This window comes from Onychostoma macrolepis, chromosome 01 (assembly GCF_012432095.1).
Source record: "Onychostoma macrolepis isolate SWU-2019 chromosome 01, ASM1243209v1, whole genome shotgun sequence".
NCBI classification, from domain to species: Eukaryota; Metazoa; Chordata; class Actinopteri; order Cypriniformes; family Cyprinidae; genus Onychostoma; species Onychostoma macrolepis.
Window position 1 is genome coordinate 20016719 of NC_081155.1, and position 18827 is coordinate 20035545.

At 33.2% G+C, this 18827-nt stretch overlaps 2 protein-coding genes and 1 long non-coding RNA gene across 4 annotated transcripts; 2 read left to right on the top strand and 1 right to left on the bottom strand.

Moving 5' to 3' along the window:
• Positions 1-3194: 3194 nt before the first annotated feature.
• zgc:153642 (uncharacterized protein LOC768150 homolog) lies at positions 3195-3920 on the top strand. Its single transcript, XM_058781533.1, has one exon. The coding sequence runs from the start codon at positions 3195-3197 to the stop codon at positions 3918-3920; it is 726 nt and encodes a 241-aa protein (XP_058637516.1).
• A 2412-nt stretch (positions 3921-6332) lies between these two features.
• Positions 6333-7701, bottom strand: LOC131548423 (uncharacterized). 2 transcript variants are annotated; one of them, XR_009273148.1, is made up of 5 exons: positions 7636-7701; positions 7115-7170; positions 6839-6917; positions 6714-6743; positions 6333-6609 (listed from the first exon to the last, which is right to left on the bottom strand). It is a non-coding gene; the product is annotated as an uncharacterized LOC131548423 (long non-coding RNA). The 2 variants fall into 2 exon arrangements; XR_009273145.1 differs by having other exon boundaries at positions 7568-7657.
• Positions 7702-12191: 4490 nt separating this feature from the next.
• Positions 12192-17048, top strand: LOC131543776 (GTPase IMAP family member 7-like). Its single transcript, XM_058781544.1, has 3 exons — positions 12192-12253; positions 12362-13031; positions 16985-17048. The coding sequence occupies exons 1-3, from the start codon at positions 12250-12252 to the stop codon at positions 17046-17048; spliced, it is 738 nt and encodes a 245-aa protein (XP_058637527.1). The 5' UTR covers positions 12192-12249.
• Positions 17049-18827: the final 1779 nt, after the last annotated feature.

Genomic DNA, 18827 nt, shown 5'->3' on the forward strand with positions numbered 1-18827 from the left:
ATTCTATTAATTCTCGCTGTTTCAGTCTGGTTTGATACCGTGACTGACTGAGTGGATGCATAAGATTTAAAAACCTTTTTACCAAGTATGGTGTTTCCTGCAGCACTTTTACCAGACCCTGTAGTACCAAGCAGGACAACCTGCAATTTATCTTGGGCTTCCATAATCAAGGTAGTCCGTCACACTGTCCAGTAAGCAAATATATGTCCTATAGAAAGAAAGAGTAATACAGATTAGTGTCCTATTAATTATGTGGAATAAAAAGTATTTGCAACAATATATTTATTTGTAATTAGAAACTATATAATTTTTTGTTTTCCGGTGAACATGATTGTAGAATGTCACTCAGCTTGTTGTTATTTACATGTTCCAGTCAGACTGTCAGTCTGTGCATTAGTAGCGAGGATTTTCAGCATTTTTATTTGCTTTACATCATTACAGCATGTAGGAGGTGACAATAAGTGACTTTATGAGCCATTGATTTAAAACAAGTGTATTAAATATGACTTTCAACGCCAATAACTTCTAAGAAGGCTTCTGCTTCTTTCCCACACTCCCTTAAAAACATCTGTTCTAGGAGTAATCCAATGTACGGTTGGTGAGCAGGTACGAAATTCACGAAAAGGGTGGATTGGTGTATGAAGCAACAAATGCATCCGAATAATTTAATGCTCTACAACAAAATAGAGATAACTTTAGTGATAACTAAGCAAATAAATGTACTACAATACTAATTCCTTGCTAGAAATTACATCAAGTTATTCTATATTTAGTACGATGGTGAATGCCACTCACTTAACCGTAGTGGGCTCCAAAGTCTCAAAAATATAAAAAACTACATACTTGCTTTAATATTTATCTCATAAATGCAGATCCATTAAGAAACTAAACAAGTAACCTCATCCATTTAAGCGTTTACTCTATATCAGGCAAAAAACGAAACAAAAAAAAAAAAATCAGCATGTGAAAAGAATAGTGTATAAATAACAGTATTCATAAAAAGTAGGCCAAAGGTAGGTTACCTGGATGACCGTACTTCCAGTTAAATTCTGAAGTGCAAATCCAATGGACACTACCCTTTCATTTTTCTATAAGGCGCAAGGCACAAAGGAATAAAGTCAGTATTGCGAGAATTAAACTCATACGTTTGAGAAAAGAAGTCAGAATTGCGAGATATAAACTCAGAATCCTGATACATAAAGTCACAATTCTGAAGGCAGAATGTCAGAAACATACATTTATCGCAGCATTTTTTTCTTTATGTCTTAAAAGTGTTTATTTTATATGTATATTCATTTTTATTTTTCATGTCAGTCTTTTACAATGTAAACACAAAATACCAATTAAGTACTTTAAATTGAATTGAATGGCATTAAATCGACACAAATGACAGCACGCCTAGTAAAGTACGTTTGGATTATTATTTTTACTCATCAATCCAACCAATTAATGAGGGTTAACAAAATACCAGTGTGTACATGTCACAGTTTACCATTTATCAGTAAGGCTTATAAATGTCTGTTAAAGTTCACTCATTCAACATGTATATGTCTTATCGATACTCTAGACTTGTTTGAGCCAATCACCTGAGATATAAATGTTGTGTAACTAAAAACTCTGGACCTTGAGATTAAGGATGTGCATGCAGTTATACATATACCCTCTAGTTGTAGTTGTTCCAAACCTATGTAAGTTTATTTCTTCTGATGAACACACACACACACACACGTCTGGTTTGCTATCCTTGTGGGGACTCTCCATAGGCGTAATGCTTTTTCTACTGTACAGACCGTATATTCTATTGCCCTACACCTAAACCTACCCCTTACAGGAAACTTTGTGCTATTTCAGATTTTAAATACACTCCATTCTGTGTGATTTATAAGTGTTTTGAAAAGTGGGGACATGGGGCAATGTCCTGAAAAGTCACCTTCTCCTTGTAATACCTATGTCACACCCTTGTCATTATACAAATGTATGTCCTCATTTGCCACAAAAACGCACGCACGCACGCACGCACGCACGCACACACACACACACACACAAAGAATGATATATAGAATGTGGGTAACCAAACAGTCAGTGGTATTCAATAGCCTTGGACATTCAATAGTATTTTCATTTTTGTGAATTATGCCTTTAACACTTTAAATGCCACCCAACAACCTTTCTACTAGTAAAGCATTTACTGTAATCTGCAATTAAATACTTAGGATTTATACATAACACTTTATTTTAGGGTCTCTTAACTAGTTGCTAATTAGCATGCATATTAATAGAATATTAGCCATTTATTAGTACTAATTAAGCACATATTAATGCCTTATTCTACATGACCTTATTCTACATCCCTAATCCTACCTAATACCTGAACTTAACAACTACCTTACTAACTATTAATAAGCAGCAAATTAGGAATTTATTGAGGGAAAAGTCGTAGTTAATAGTTAATAAGTGTTCCCTATTCTAAAGTGTTACCAATTAAATAAATAAATTAATTAATGTGTTATGTGCTCAAGAGGTAAATGTTAACTGTAATCTACAGGTTTAATTAATGCATCATCTAGATAGATAGATAGATAGATAGATAGATAGATAGATAGATAGATAGATAGATAGATAGATATTAAATTATACATTCTATGGTAAATGGCAATTATGATGTTTAAAATACTATAACATTGTGTCTAATGCTATATTAAAAACATTCTATATAATGTCAAAAATCTTCAAATCTTCAAAAAAAGCAAGGTTTATTACACGCATTGTGATAACTACTAAAATCCATATTAGTCAACTAACTGATTTCTTCTTGTAAGTGATTGCCATAAAGACTTACCTTCAGAAAACAGATCTCCTTTTGAATCACTTCCTCTCATCTCCCTTCCTAGTTAAAGTAAAATCCTATCCAATCATAAAACTTGTGTGCAAAAGAGGTTGGGCTTAGATAATGATTTAAAACAAAGCAAAAAACTGAATTCTGTATTGATGGCTTCAACAAACCCAGTGCCATCTGATCTTCTGAAATCCTTGAAGGAGCAACCAGCAGAACAGCACAACCAGCAGAAAATCATTAACAGAACTACAATGAGTAAGTTCTTTATCAATCCACTGTCTTATGACTAACAACTGTATTTAATTCTAGTTCATATTAGTTCAAATGAGCAAATATTTGTTAACAAATACTTCTTAAAATGTCAACAGGTCATGAGATACGCATAGTTTTGGTTGGTAAAACAGGAGTTGGCAAGAGTGCTACAGGAAATACTATTCTTGGTGATAAAGTATTCCATTCAGAAGCAAGAGCTACATCAATCACTAAACGATGTGCATTTGCATCCCGGATGATAAACAGTAGGCAGATTTGTATCGTGGACACTCCTGGTCTATATGACACACAACTGTCCAATGAAGAAGTCTTAAATGAGGCTGTGCATTGCATCAAACTTGCAGCTCCAGGTCCTCATGTCTTTCTTCTTGTAATTGCCATTGGGCGCTTCACTAAAGAAGAGAGAAACACCGTTGAATTGATTCACTCAGCCTTTGGTCAAGAAGTGCTCAGACACATGATGGTCTTGTTCACCAGGGCAGATGATCTTGAAGAAAGGACAATTGAAGATTACATTGCGGAGGCACCAGCGCTAAAACAAGTGATAAATACATGCGAAGGGAAATACCATATATTCAACAATAGAGAGAAGTCAGACCGTACACAAGTTGATGAGTTCATGAGGAAGATTGTAACCATGATGAGACAGAATCAAAACAGCTTCTACAGCCACCACATGTTTACAATGGCAAATGAACTCAACAGTGCTCAGAGAAGCATGATCGAAAAGGATCAAATTATTGCTGAGCTAAAAAAGGAAATAACAGCATTACAAAAAGAAATAAATAAGTCATCTTGCAGCATACTATAGCATACTTAAGTATGTGATGTTAGCATCTTACAAAATGTATAATTGGGGCACTACAAAATGCACTAGGAAGAAGATAATTATTAAATAAATGTTATATTCTAACAATTCATGTTTTAAACATATATGTACACTTTATTTATTATTTTAATTACCTGACTTAATTTACTGGGAATTTGATTGGGGTTACAGATTTTCAGACTTCTATTCTTGCTGTATCTCCAATTATATTTTAGATTATTTTTTATTTTAGATTTCTATTCATTATTATTATTATTATTATTATTGAGTCTACTATACCACCACCACCACTACATTCATGTATTTTCATGTGTAGAAATTCATGTGTAAAAAATAAAATAAAAAAATAAAAGTTAATGTTTTATACTTTTTGCAGCTTTTCATTACACTCCAACCTTAGGTTTTTTTTGTTTTGTTTTTTTAACTGCACTTGCACATACATGCATATGCACATATGCACTGTATATACAGTACATAATGTATGTATGTACAACCGATGAATTTTACACAGTTATGTAACTGAACTGAATCAACACTGAATTGACTTGAGCTTTATAATGACACTATTGACTTGTTAGAGCTACTTTACAGCATAATTTGAATTTGATACTGTAAAGCTACTGTGAAACAATCTATATTGTATAAAGCACTTTAGAAATAAAATTAACTTTCTGACTTGGCTTGCATACATGTGTGTGTGGTCCTGATAAACCCTACATAAACCCTGGTAACCCCTACCCCTAAATGTGCCCACAAAGATGGCAGTATTCCAAATTTTTAGTTTTGGTCCCCATGAGGAAACAAGCTTATAAATCATACAAAGTTAAGTTTTTTGAAAATCTAAAAATGCACAAAAGAAAATAAAGTTTGTACAGTATAAAAACCATTATGCCTATGAAATGTCCCCATAAAACATAAAAACCCAAGGTGTGTGTGTGTGTGTGTGTGTGTGTGTGTGTGTGTGTGTGTGTGTGTGTGTGTCTGTGTGTGTGTGTGTGTACTGTAATCATATATATAGATAGAAATGCAAAGGGGTAAAAATCATTTCTTTCTGAAAACACTTTTGATTTGTAAGTGAACAAGTTATGTAAAAGTGTTTTCACACATGATCACTGCTGACTGTAGATCATCAGTAAATGAGTGTGGCATTTAAATTGCTTAAGTGTCTTAGTCTAAAGATATAAGAGAGAATGGTCTCACTGAGTGGGCCTCATGTAGCACTTTTAGTGTTTAAGCAATTTAAAAAAATAAACTGTATTAGTAGCTACTGTAGCCACTATGACACATACTGTGAAATATAGCTACATGATTTTTAATATAATACAGTCTTGAGTGGCTTAATGCTTTTATGAATCAACTGCAATATAATAAAACATAATTAATAACTATAGTTAATAATAAATATCTACATTTATTTGCTTTTTTCTTTGTTTGCTTATTGATTGATTGATAATATAGACTGCATGTTTGGTATCATGTATTGATAATAATGACTAGAAGTCATTTACATTTATGCTTGGAACAAATAATTAGAATGTGTTCCAGGAAATGAAAGACAAAAAAGGATATATTATATGCATAGCTGGTGAAACTGGATCTGCTTTGTTCAAAAGGTGTGAGATTGCAGCATTAAATTGTAGAGACACAGAAATAGAAATAGAAAATAGTCATTTGGCAATACAGCTAAGATCTGGGTATTATCTTCTTATGTGCACTCTCAGTGCAAAAAGATGTCACTGGGATGGTACATTTTCAAGTGGTACAACTTTGTACCTTATTTACCCTGAAAAGGTGCATATTTTATCAGCGTTCACCTGTAATCTGATTAATACTTTTCACGTGGCTACACTAAATGTGAGGAGTCATATGGAGCATGATATAGATATCAAATACATTGTCCAATAAAAACTAATAAAACCATTAACCAATAAACATTAGTGTTATCAAGATATGATACTATCATAACTTACTGGAAATCATTTACATTTTTTACAGGTACACTGTAAGCCCGTATAAGTTGATTGAACTTATGGAATTTATGGAAACTCGTTGCCCTAAAAAAGTTGATTTTGTCTTGTTGAATGAACAAGACATGTCAAGTTCTTTACATTGGAAAGTGTTAGTTCATTGAACTAACTGTGTGTTACAATAACTAAAATTTACCAGTTAAGGTAACTCAAAACATTGCACTAAAGTTAACTTTTAGTAGACCAAATTGCATTTTTAATATAACTATTTATTTGGTTTCATTTGACTGATTTCTCTGCTGATTTATTATTCTTTAAGTTACAGCTGCACAATAAACAAGGACAAAAATACAAACAACAAGGATTTTGTTTTAGAATTCAGTTTATTTGAATTCATTTTACAAAATCCATTTAACAAATTTCAGGTAACTTTAGGTATGTTGAGATTTTGTCTAATAAAACAACGAGAAAATGTATTTGTTTAATGTATTGCTCATTAATCAAGATGCAAGGCATAAGTCAATCCAAAAACAAGAACAAATGGCCTGAGGGAGGTTCTCTAAACCGTCCTTCCCAAGATTACCCTCTGAGACGATTCCTTACAGGGGCTAGATGGAGGAGAAAGACAGGGGATGCTGCGCAACATCTTCGCTTTCGCGGATTCCAACTGGAACATTTTGGTGTGACTCCTCATCATCAGAAGCCTGGACATGAAGGAAATTAATAAAACAAATTTTAGCTAAAAACTATGTTATGACCCCTTTAGTTTACATCATTTATAACAGAAAGAAAAATCAACAATACTTACAAAGCATGCTTTGAAGAAATTCAGGAAGTTCTGAGGTGGCAGAGACAACATTGTATCAATGAAAAATTAATTTCCATCGATTATTGCTTTTTTCTGTATTACAGGAAAAGTGTTAATTTACTCACCCTCAGGCCATTTAAAATGTAGGTGACTGAATCCATGGTCCTTGGTGATTCAGAAAATGGAAGTGAAGGGGTTCCATCACTTTGAGAGTCAAAAAAAAAATTAATACCCCTGGCTCTTGACGATATAATGAGATCGTATGAAGCAAAACTATGAGCGCATTGACTGTACATTGACACCATTACCTGTGATCTATAACCTTAACATGAATAAAATGTTTAGTCTAGTATGTTTTAACAAGTATCCCCTTTTGTCACAAGCAAATTGACAGCACTTACATTTCCAGATCATCTTTTTTCTTTTTTTTTTAGCTCAGCACTGCTCTTCTTGTAATCTGTAGAGTGACAACAATGCACATTAGACTTTTTTTTTTAACAAGCTGATAAAGCAAACTGTCATTAAGATGTGACCTGTTGAGTTATCCATAAACTGCTTCTAAAAATTGCAGTAAAGTTATCCAGCAATACATGGTAGAAAAGACTTGGTATTAAATTAAATGTTTTCAGTAGCTAACTAACTAACACTATGTGGACGAGAGATTGCATTTCTTGGGCTAATATAAAGCACATGCACGAAGTTTTTCAATATAAGCTTGTTTGTGTAACGTTAATACATTACTCGCAAAAGTAAAATAAAAATAAAAACCCGATCCGTAAAAGACCGTGGCGAAAGGTTTGCAATTGACATTCATGCAGTCTTAAATTCATATTGTTTTTTGCTAACTGTTATACCTTTCATTTATTAATAATGGTTTCAGAGCAAAAGGTAAAGAAAGAAAGAGTTTCAACTCAACATTGACAGAAATGAGCGCCCTCGAGGAGTCAGTTCAAACAGCAGCTCAGACCAATCAGCTACTTTGTGTCGCGTTCCTCATTTCGTTGCCATGGGCAACAGACTCAAATAAGCTTAGTTGAGTTGATTCAACGTAAAACATTCAATAGAGCAAGGAAACTCATGTAAATCGTACACCTAACTCAAAAAATTCAGTACTACATAAAATTTTTAATTTTTATGTTTAGTGTACTTATTTAATTTGGGTTAAAACTGTTTCAGGGATAACAGTGCAGTGTGTGATGGTATGAAGGCTGGTTTAAATGGCGTTTGGATTTTTATAGTCATCTGACTGTCTTGGTTTGGTGGACAAGGTTAAGGTTACTTCAGACAACATAATCTAATGCCTAATGCCTTATTATGAAACAAATAGCAAGACTGAGATTTGGTTCAATGTACTTAATGTATCACTTAACTGTAAGTGTCATTTGAAATTTTCTTTTAAAATTAGCATTTTTCTCAGGCTCCTATGTTTATGTTCAGTTATTTCACTTTAATTGCCAATGAAAATAACCTATTCATTGCCATTAAAGTGAAATTACTGAACCTACACATTTTCTTCTCATTTTAGAAGAAAATATAAAATGTCACTCATAGGCTTTTGCATCTGAACTATATATATATATATATATATATATATATGCAGTATTGCAATATACAAGACCATTGATCTGTTATTCTCAAAGTACATACTGTTATTTATGTGCCTCTTTTAGTGGACAAACTGAAATAAACACATACAGGTGAATCTCAGAAAATTAGAATATCGTGAAAAGGTTCTTTTTTGTAACTTATTCTAAATAAGTATATAAACTTTCATATATTCTTGATTCATTACATGTAAAGTAAAACATTTCAAAAGTTTTTTTTTTTGTTTGTTTTAATTTTGATTATTAGAGCTTACAGCTCATGAAAGTCAAAAATCCAGTATCTCAAAATATTAGAATATTTCCTAAGATCTATCAATCAAAAAAAAAAAAAAAGGATTTGCAAAACAGAAAAGATCAAGTTCTTTAAAGTATGTTAATTTATGCACTGAATACTTGGCTCCTTTAGCACAAACTCCAGCATCAGTGAGGTGTGGCATGGAAGCGATCAGCCTGTGGCACTGCTGAGGCACTATTGAGCCTTCTCTTGAGTTTCTCATCTTTCTCTTCAAAATATCCAATAGATTCCATATGGGGTTCAGGTCAGGCATGTTGGCTGACCAATCAAGCACAGTAATATCATGGTCATGGTAATTTCACTTGGAAGTGGTTTTGGCACTTTGAGTAGGTGCTAAAGTCCTGCTGGAAAAGGAAATCAGCTTTTCCATAAAGCTTGTCACCAGATGGAAGCATAAAGTGCTCCAAAATCTCCTGGTAGACGGCTGCATTGAGCTGAATGCCATAAATTTACAGTTTCCACGTTAGATCCATGTATATGAGAAGTTGAGAGTTCCATCAAGATAATGTCCAACAAATATACAGTCCAGATTCGTCTGTCCATTGTGTGAGGAGGATTCCAACGGTTGACTAACAATTTTTTTTTTAGGAAAAACTGACGTATTGACGGCACCTAAAAATGAAAAATTGTTTTCAATTGCATTATTTAATTGTTTACTCGTTTACTTAATATGAAAAAGATACATAAATATTTTATTTTTTTTAGCTAAAAATACATAGCGATTTGTACGTTTTAAATGTTGAAATACATCTAAATTGTACATTTTAGCATCATTAAAAACTCACAAAAAAGTTTTGTGCTTGTAAATGTTACGTATTAATACCTATGTATAAACAGTGAGACCAGGCTGGTTCGTCCATCCACATGGGAAGATTGTAGAAACTAGTGGGGTCAGTGACAATTTGAAAACAAAGACAATTCTGTGCACATTGTGATAGTAGTGTTGCACCATGCTTTTACGAAAACGCTCCTGACCAGCTGTGTTCCACAGCTGTCCCTGAGGTGTGACAAAATGAAAAGATTTATATTTTTGTACACATATGAATTGAACTTATGACCTTGCCATTGTTATAGACGTGCTTTGCCATTTGAGCTATAGAAACACTGAAAACTGAAATTAAACATCCATAGGGTTATATCTGACCTGAGGGCAGTGCTTAGTAGATTATTTACAAATGTTTAGTCTGTTATTAATTCCAAATTACATTACAAAAATTGTAGTTGATAACGTACATTGCACATTTTAGGTAATAATCAGACTACATTTTGATTACTTTTAGATTACTTTTGACCATTTTGATATAAAAATGCAAAGAAAATGAATATGTATTTCATTCATTGTTATTAAGAAAATTAAGTAAAATTAAGATAATTAAAGGGATACTCCACCCCAAAATGAAAATTTTGTCATTAATCACTTACCCCCATGTCGTTCCAAACCTCACTGTAAACAAAAAAAAAGTTGAGCGAACTTAAAAAACATTTTTTTACCAGCTTCAGCAGATTTTTGAGTTTGCTCAACTTATTTTTGTGGGAGATTCTCAATTTTTTGTTGTATAAACTTAAAAAGACAAGTTGAGAAAACTCAAAACATCTGCTGAAGTTGGTTGCCTTAAAAGTTTAAGTTGGCTCAACTTTTTTTTTGTTTTTTACAGTGCTGTAAAAGCTTCGTTCATCTTCGGAACACAAATTAAGATATTTTAGATGAAAACCGTGAGGCTTGAGGATTACTTTTCTGGACCTTGACAGTGTAATTTACTTGGCAGTCAATGGGACAGTCATAAGCATCCCGGTTTTCATCTAAAATATCTTAAATTGTGTTCCGAAGACAAACAAAGCTTTTACGGGTTTGGAACGACATGGGGGTAAGTGATTAATGACAAAATTTTCCTTTTGGGGTGGAGTATCCCTTTAAGCATTACACATTATATCAAGGTTTCTTAAAGTGGGGTCATAAAGAAACCGCAGGGGTTTGAGAGTTTAATGAAACACAAATAATTAAATCATAAAAATGTAAAAGTAAAATAAATATTTTTAAAACAACAACAACAAAAATAAAACACTTAATAAAAAAGATATTTTATTTGTTCACCTGTATGTCATGTGACCATTAACCAATGTGAGGGAACCGCAAACATCCAAATGTGTCATTAATTTATTTATCTTAAAAAAGTTTGGGAATCCCTGAATTACATGTAAATAAGAAATAATGTTCATTTGTGCATTTTTATTTTAGTTTGAAAGACAAAAGCCTTCCAAAGAGATAATAATAAATGGTTAAATAACCTACTGAGGGGATCATTCAAAATAAACATTTTTGTGTTCATCAGAAGTTGATGCAATGTGGAAACATTTCTTAAAATCTGAAATGATTTCTGTAAATCCAGTGGTCAAATGCTGTGTAGCCACCTGACTAATGGTCTTTCTATGAATGTCCACAAAACCGGAAGACTTTCTAAGCGTATATAAGTGGTAGGCTATTTTAGAAAGGAACATTTAAAAGAGAAATTAGGAGGAATCATTTATTGCTATTGTGTGAAAAATATGTAATCATGTAATCATTAAAAAAGTAACTCTGATTATGAGTATTTTCAAATGTAATTTAAAAGTATTTAATTTTTGGAATTGGATTACGTAATCCAGATTACTACAACTGCTACAGTTACTACCCAGCTTTGAATGGAGTGTAGTATATTTTATTATGTTGAATTATAATTTTTAATCATTAATTCAACCAATTAATGAGGGTTAAGAATGAAATAGTGTGTGCAAGTCACAATTTACTGTGAGCCTGACAAATGTTTGGCAAAAAGCCAAAACTGTTAAAGTTCACTCATTCAGCATGTGTATGTCTTATCGATACTCTAGACTTGTTTGAGCCAATCAACTGAGATATAAATGTTGTATAACTATTAATTTTGGATCTTCAGATTAGGAAAATGCATGCCCTAGTAGTGCATGTTGAGCTCCTACATCAGTCACTGATGAATGTTTGGAATTGCATATACCCTCTAGTTGTTGTTGTTCCAAACCTGAATGAGTTTCTTTCTCACAAAAGAAGATATTTTATGTGGGTAACCAAACAGTTTACGGTCCCCATGGACATCAATAGTATTTTCATTTTTGGGTGAACTATCCCTTTAACATGTTAAGTTCTCCCAAAAACGTGTCCAGTAGTAAAGCATGACTCGGGTCACCATGAGCACAGGTACACTGTATGTCGGCACACTAACCACGAGGCTATTGGTGCTGACCTCAATTAGATATTTTATGTTAAATGACAATCATGGTAAACAAAATATGAAATATTTTGTATAATGTCTAATATCTTATATTTATTGCGTGTATTGCAATAACTACTAAAATACATAATAGTCAACTAGCTGATTTCTTTTTGTAAGTGATTGGCATAAACACTTGCTTTCAGAAAACAGATCTCCTTTTGAATCATTCCCTTCCTGAATAGTTCAAGTAAAAGTCTATCCAATCATAAAACACGTGTGCAAAAGAGGTTGGGCTTAGGTAATTATTTAAAACAGAAGACGTGTTCATTGCTTGAACAAACCCAGTGCCACCTGATCTTCAGAAATCCTTGAAGGAGCAACACAACCAGCAGAAAATCATTAACAGAACTACAATGAGTAAGTTCTTTATCAATCCACTGTCTTATGACTACTAACAACTGTATTTAATTCTAGTTCATATTAGTTCAAATATTTGTTGACAAATTCTTCTTAAAATGTCAACAGGTCAGGACATATGCATAGTTTTGGTTGGTAAAACAGGAGTTGGCAAGAGTGCTACAGGAAATACCATTCTTGGTGAAAGGATATTTGTGTCAGAAGCAAGAGCTACATCAATCACTAAACAGAGTTCATTTGCATCTCGGATGATAAACAGTAGGCAGATTTGTATCGTGGACACTCCTGGTCTATATAACACACATCTGTCCAATGAAGAAGTCTTAAATGATACTGTGAATTGCATCAAACTTGCAGCTCCAGGTCCTCATGTCTTTCTTCTTGTAATTGCCATTGGGCGCTTCACTAAAGAAGAGAGAAACATTGTTGAATTGATTCAAACAACCTTTGGTCAAGAAGTGCTCAGACACATGATGGTCTTGTTCACCAGGGCAGATGATCTTGAAGAAAGGACAATTGAAGATTACATTGCGGAGGCACCAGCGCTAAAACAAGTGATAAATACATGCGAAGGGAAATACCATATATTCAACAATAGAGAGAAGTCAGACCGTACACAAGTTGATGAGTTCATGAGGAAGATTGAAGCCATAATAAAGCAGAATCATAACAGCTACTACAGCCCTCACATGTTTACAATGGCAAATAAACTCAACAGTGCTCAGAGAACCATGAAGAAAAAAGATGCTGACCTAAATACAGAAGTCAGAAGTCCGAGGTCAGAAAGAGCTTTAGTGCAGAAGAAACGGACAAAAAGAAATAAACTAATAGCATTTCGTGAAGGAATGAATAAGTCATCTTGCAGTATACTATAGTATACTTGAGTATGTGATGTCAGCATCTTACAAAATGTACAAATGGGGCACTACAAAATGCACAAGTCAGAAGAGGAACATGAAATCAATGTTATATTCTAACAGTTCATGTTTTTATGAATCGTTTTGCTTTTCTTTTTGATTTTTTTTTAAACATATGTACACTTTATTTGTTCATTTAATTATCTGATTAAAGATGTACAGACAATCCTAATTCACTTTAATTCACTAGGAATTTGATTGGGGTTAGAAGTTTGACTGTATTATTCCTGTATTGTTTGTTAGTTTTAACACCGCAACAACTGTCCTTTTATGTATGTTTGTTTTGCCATTTTTATTTTGTTATCTCCAATTATTTTTTTAGCTTTTTATTTTAGATTTCTGTTTATTGTTGTTGTTGTCATCATCATCATCATTATTATTATTATTATTATTATTATTATTCTTAGTCTACTACCACCACCACCACCACATTCATGTGTTTTATTAGTGTGGCTAAAAATAAAAATAATAATGTCAATGTTTTATACTTGACTCTTTTTACATTGCACTCCACTCTTACAGTTTTTCCTTTAACTGTACTTATACATTTTTTAAAAATATAATAGTTTTTATAGGGACTTAGTTGACTGGACCGAGAACAGAGAACTGACAACAGCTTAAATACTAAAGCAAATGAGAATGATAAACAAGACACACCTGAACCAAATGACACAATCAACGGGAGACAGAAACTAGGTCACACTGAACACATGAGGGATGAAAACACAACAAAAACAGTTCATGGGTGTGATGCCATTGTACTCTATGATAATTATTTGAAACAGTACAATCATTAACTCTTGCTGCAATTAATCAGGCTCTTTAGAGACATCAGTGAATATTTTGATCCTTGGGACATAATATGCTGCAATCAACAGTTTACTGTATGCAGTAAATATGTGTATGAAACAACACATTTATTGTCCAATATTTCCTGAGAGTAAACAAAATTAAGTGGAAAAAATTTAAATAGTCTATTTTAAATGTACAGAAGCCATACACTGTTGAGAAAAAAAAATCCACAGTGTATGGCACAAAAATCCACATTTTTTACAAAATATTGCCAGCTGTACAGAAAAGCTGTAATACAAAAAAAATATGTAAACCAATAAATTCAAACAACGCTCACTGCTACTAATAATCTGTTTTGTAATAACGACCACCATATAATGCAGGTAAAAGATAAAGCCACATTAAAATTAAAAGCTCATCACAAGTAGCTTTTCCACAAGTGAAACTATACTAATATACAGAAGGTGCACAGAGTCAAATGTGAAGTGTCACATGGGAAATTCTGGGAATATCGGTTTACATTTTTGACGTTGATTTGTGCTTTCTTACTTCTAAAAACTGTACGATTAACAGCATTTTACTGTAAAATTACATTAAATGTCTGGTTAGATCTTTTACAGTTTTTCTTTGTATATAGTATGGGAACTTACTGATAACCTATTTAACTTTTTTCCTAAAGCATTTTTTAAAAGATTTTACAGTTAAAAGTTAAAATTACACTCATTTTTTCAGTGTAACCAAGTAAAACCAAGTACTGTAAAATAAAGCTAAATGATTTTGTGAATATAATTCACAGTCTGTGTGTCTTAATGCTTTAACTGCTTTCAACTGCAATATAATAAAACATAATAAAAGCTCAAGATCAACTTCACTTTTCTTCAGTGGAAGGACACGGAGACACCATCTATGGTGTCAGTGATGATAATCTTTACACAAGTCACTGATAAGTCGAAGGGCGTTTTGGTTTTGCATAAATAGAAATGAAATAAATAATATATACAATATTTTCCATTAAAAGTGAAAATCTTTTTCTTTTTCAAAGTGCAAAACATACAACATACGAACACAAAACACAAAAACAGCAATAGAACAGCAATGAAAATAAACAGCTATGACAATCTGAATAATAGTAGTAGTATGTAAGTAGTACTAGCATGCATAATAATAATAATACTAAAGATGGTGATGATAACAATAATATAAGTCAGTGTTCATGTTTTTTTTTCTTTTTCTTTTCTTTTTTCCTTCTTCCCATTTACGGTAAGATTATGTATGTATGTATGCCTAAGCTGAGGTGGTGCATTAAAAAGAAGGGTGTGGTGCATTAAAATCAGCATGCGGTGCATTAAAAAATTACGGTATGTATTGGGTGCAGATTTGATTTAGTTATATTTATATATTTTATGTATATATATTTAGTGTTATGATCTTCATTTAACCATTACTGTCCTTATACAAAACATAATCTCATCAACATCATCTTATTAATATATACATATAAACTAAAACATATATACTTATAAACATAATATCAATGTTTCTGTGATATTAATAATGATAATAATAATAATATTAATCGTAATAATGAAAAGACTCATAATATTACAAAACCTTGTATAAATATATATAATAATATGAGAATAAATAAGTAATTAGGATGAGTGTGTCAGATTCGTAAGAGTTGAATGAGGTCTGATCTGGAGTGTTGTGGTTCTGAAGTATAGTTGTAAGGAGGTGTAAAATATTCAAGGGAGATGTAGTCTGTGAGCACATTTTTCCAATGCGTTATGTGAATATTATTTTGGGATTTCCAGTTCAAGAAGATAGTTTTCTTGGTGATGGCTAAAGCTACGAGGAGTGTCCTTTTGTTTGTGATTTCCTGATTGAGAGTTGATAGATCACCCAGTAGACAGAGTAAGGGGGATAATGGATTGCGGCAGCCCAGGAGGCGGGATAGGGATTCAGTGACGTCTTTCCAAAAGTAATTAATGGGTGGGCAGTGCCATGTGGCGTGGATATATGTGTCCGGACAATTTTGTGAGCAATGCGAGCAAGTTTCTGATGTGAATCCCATTTTAGACAGCCTTTAGTGTAGTGTGTTCTATGAAGAGTCTTATACTGTATGAGCTGAAGGTTGGCGTTTTTAGTCACGGAATAAATATTTTTACAAATTTGAGTCCAGAAGTCGGTATCAGGAGCAATAGAAAGGTCGTCTTCCCATTTCATTGTTGGTAAAGTTATGGTTTTATTCGAATTGGTTATAATTTTGTGTGTTTTGGAAAGTAATTTTTTCGGAGAAGATATATTAACTAAATCTGCTACTGCGGAAGGAAGGTGAGCATTGATGGTTCTGGTGTTGATTTTAGATGAAACAGCTGATTTGAGTTGCAAATAGTTCAAGAATTGATTGCTCCCGATACCGTACTCCTGGACTAAGTAGGAAAATGAAACCAAGTTGTTAGACTGAAAAATGTGCTTGATATGCCCTTTTCTGCCCATTTATGGAAATTGAGTGTTTTTTTTTTTTTGTTTGTTGTTGTTGCTTGTGAAGTCAGGGTTGTTCCAGAGCGGGGTGAGGTTAGATGGAGCCTGATTGGAGTTTGTGATTTGGTGATATTTCCACCAGGCTGTCAGAGTCGAAGCTATTGTCAAGGTCTGAGATGTGCAATTTTTCGCTGAGTGATTGTTCTATGTCTAGCCATATGATGTCTGATTGAGTGGGGTGAATCCATTTATATTTGTATTGAAGTTGGTTTGCTAGTGAGTAATGGTGAAAATGTGGGGCTACTAAGCCTCCTAAAGATTTGGGTTTTTGTAAAGTGCTTAATTGTATCCGTGGTACAATTAAGTCTCAATCAACTCTCAATTTATTTTTCCACTAGAATCGGGTGATGATGGAGTCTAGGATGGGATCATTGAGAATAAGTAGTTTATTTTAGGGAGTACTGTCATTTTGATTATAGCTATTCTGCCTTGGATGGAAATTGTGCCAGCGGTGAAGGTTGTCTTCTTATGTTTTCAGTAAGGGAGTGAAGTTGAGTCCAGTCAGCTCTGACAGCCTGGAGGAAACCTTAACGCCTAAATAAGTGATGTGGCCTGTGCATAGAGGAATGGGTGATATCTGGGCTGCCACATCCCATTTGGTTTGATGTAGTGGAAGAATTGAAGATTTATTCCAATTTATTGCATAATCTGAGATTGTAGAGTGGTTTTAGTTATTTCTTGCAGAGATGATTGAGGATTTTGCAAAAAGAGTAAAATGTCATCAGCATATAAACTAATCTTATGTTGTATTTGGGGTGTGTGGATTCCTCTGATGAGTGGGTTCTGGTGGATATCTGCTGCTAAGGGTTCAATGAAGATGGTGAATAAAGAAGGAGAGAGTGGGCATCCTTGCCTAGTCCCTCTGTGCAGTGTGAAGCTTTGTGATGTTAGTTCATTGGTGATGACTGTGGCAGAAGGTGCTGTGTACAGAATCTTGATACAATTAATAAACGACTTCCCAAAGCCAAATTTTTGTAATGTGGTGTATAAAAAGTTCCAGTTGACTCTGTCGAAAGCTTTTTCTGCATCTAAAGTGACCATGATGGTGTTTTCCTGCTGTAGTGATGAATAATGGATTAAATCGTATAATCTGCGTGTGTTGTTGGATGCCTGCCTACCTTTGATGAACCTTTGAAAAAAAAAAAAAAGTGAACAACTTTGAACAGAACATTTATGCAAGAATAAGCATAGGTGGTGTACAAACACTTTAACACTAAATAGCTTAAGATGTTCTCTTCAAGAACTATATTATAATAGTAGCATGTTTGTAATGTTATCTGAATGGACAGAATCCTCATAATAAAATGCATAACAAAAAGAAAGTCTAAAGTCTAAGCCAAAAACTACAGTTATTTGCTTTTTTGTTTGTTTATTGATTGATTGATAATGTCACTTAGGACATTAAGTAATCCAGAACTGCTACAGAATTTATCTGCAATATTTTAGTAAGTCATGAAAGCCTTCAGATTTTACCAACTGAAGCAGAATAAAACTTATATGCAACAATATTCACATTGCAAGTTGTTTTGAACATGTCATTTGTTTTGCATTTATAATAAAAAATATAAACATATTTTTCTACTGACAGTTTGTCTGTTGCCTTCATTGATAGAACCTGTCTGACCTTTTGTTCAGTTTGCGTGGCTCTACCAAATTTAAAGGGCTATACATGGACCATGGTATATGCATGCAATAAAAACTAAATTAAAGATTAACAACCAATAAATGTATATATGATACCAAACATGCTGACTGGAAGTGATTTACATTTGTGCTGATTAGAACTGATTAGAATTTGAAAGTGAAAGACAAAAAAGTATGCCTATACATTTCCTGCATGGCTGGTGAATCTGGATTAGCACTGTCCAAAAGATGTGAGATTTCAGCTTTAAGTTGTAGAGACACCGACACAGAAAGTCTGGGTATTTACTTGACAAATGGGGTATCGTCTTCATATGTGTACTCTCAGAAAAAAGCTGTCACTGGGATGGTACTTTTTCAAAAGATACACTTTTATACCTTATTTACCCTGAAAGGATGCATATTAGTACTTAATACTTAAAGGTACATATTAGTGCCCAGAGTGTAAATATTACTACTGCCCCATTGGCAGCTGTTGTACCTTTTTTCTGAGAGTGTTCTTGTTTTGCATTATAACCTATCTATGTTTCTCGCCATTACATGACTCTAAATGCACTAAATGTGAAGGGTCATATAAGATATGGAGCATGATAGACATCAACTCATATCATCCAATATAAACTAATTAAACCATTAACCAATAAACATCTGTGTTATCAAGATATGATACCAAACATATC

Excerpts from the sequence above, each read along its gene's own strand:
- LOC131543776 (XM_058781544.1), top strand. Across the intron at positions 13,032-16,984 it reads ACAGAAGTCAGAAGTCCGAG|TAAGGGAGTGAAGTTGAGTC; the intron begins GTCAGAAAGAGC and ends TTATGTTTTCAG.
- zgc:153642 (XM_058781533.1), top strand. The coding sequence starts at position 3,195 with ATGTCAACAGGTCATGAGATACGCATAGTTTTGGTTGGTAAAACAGGA.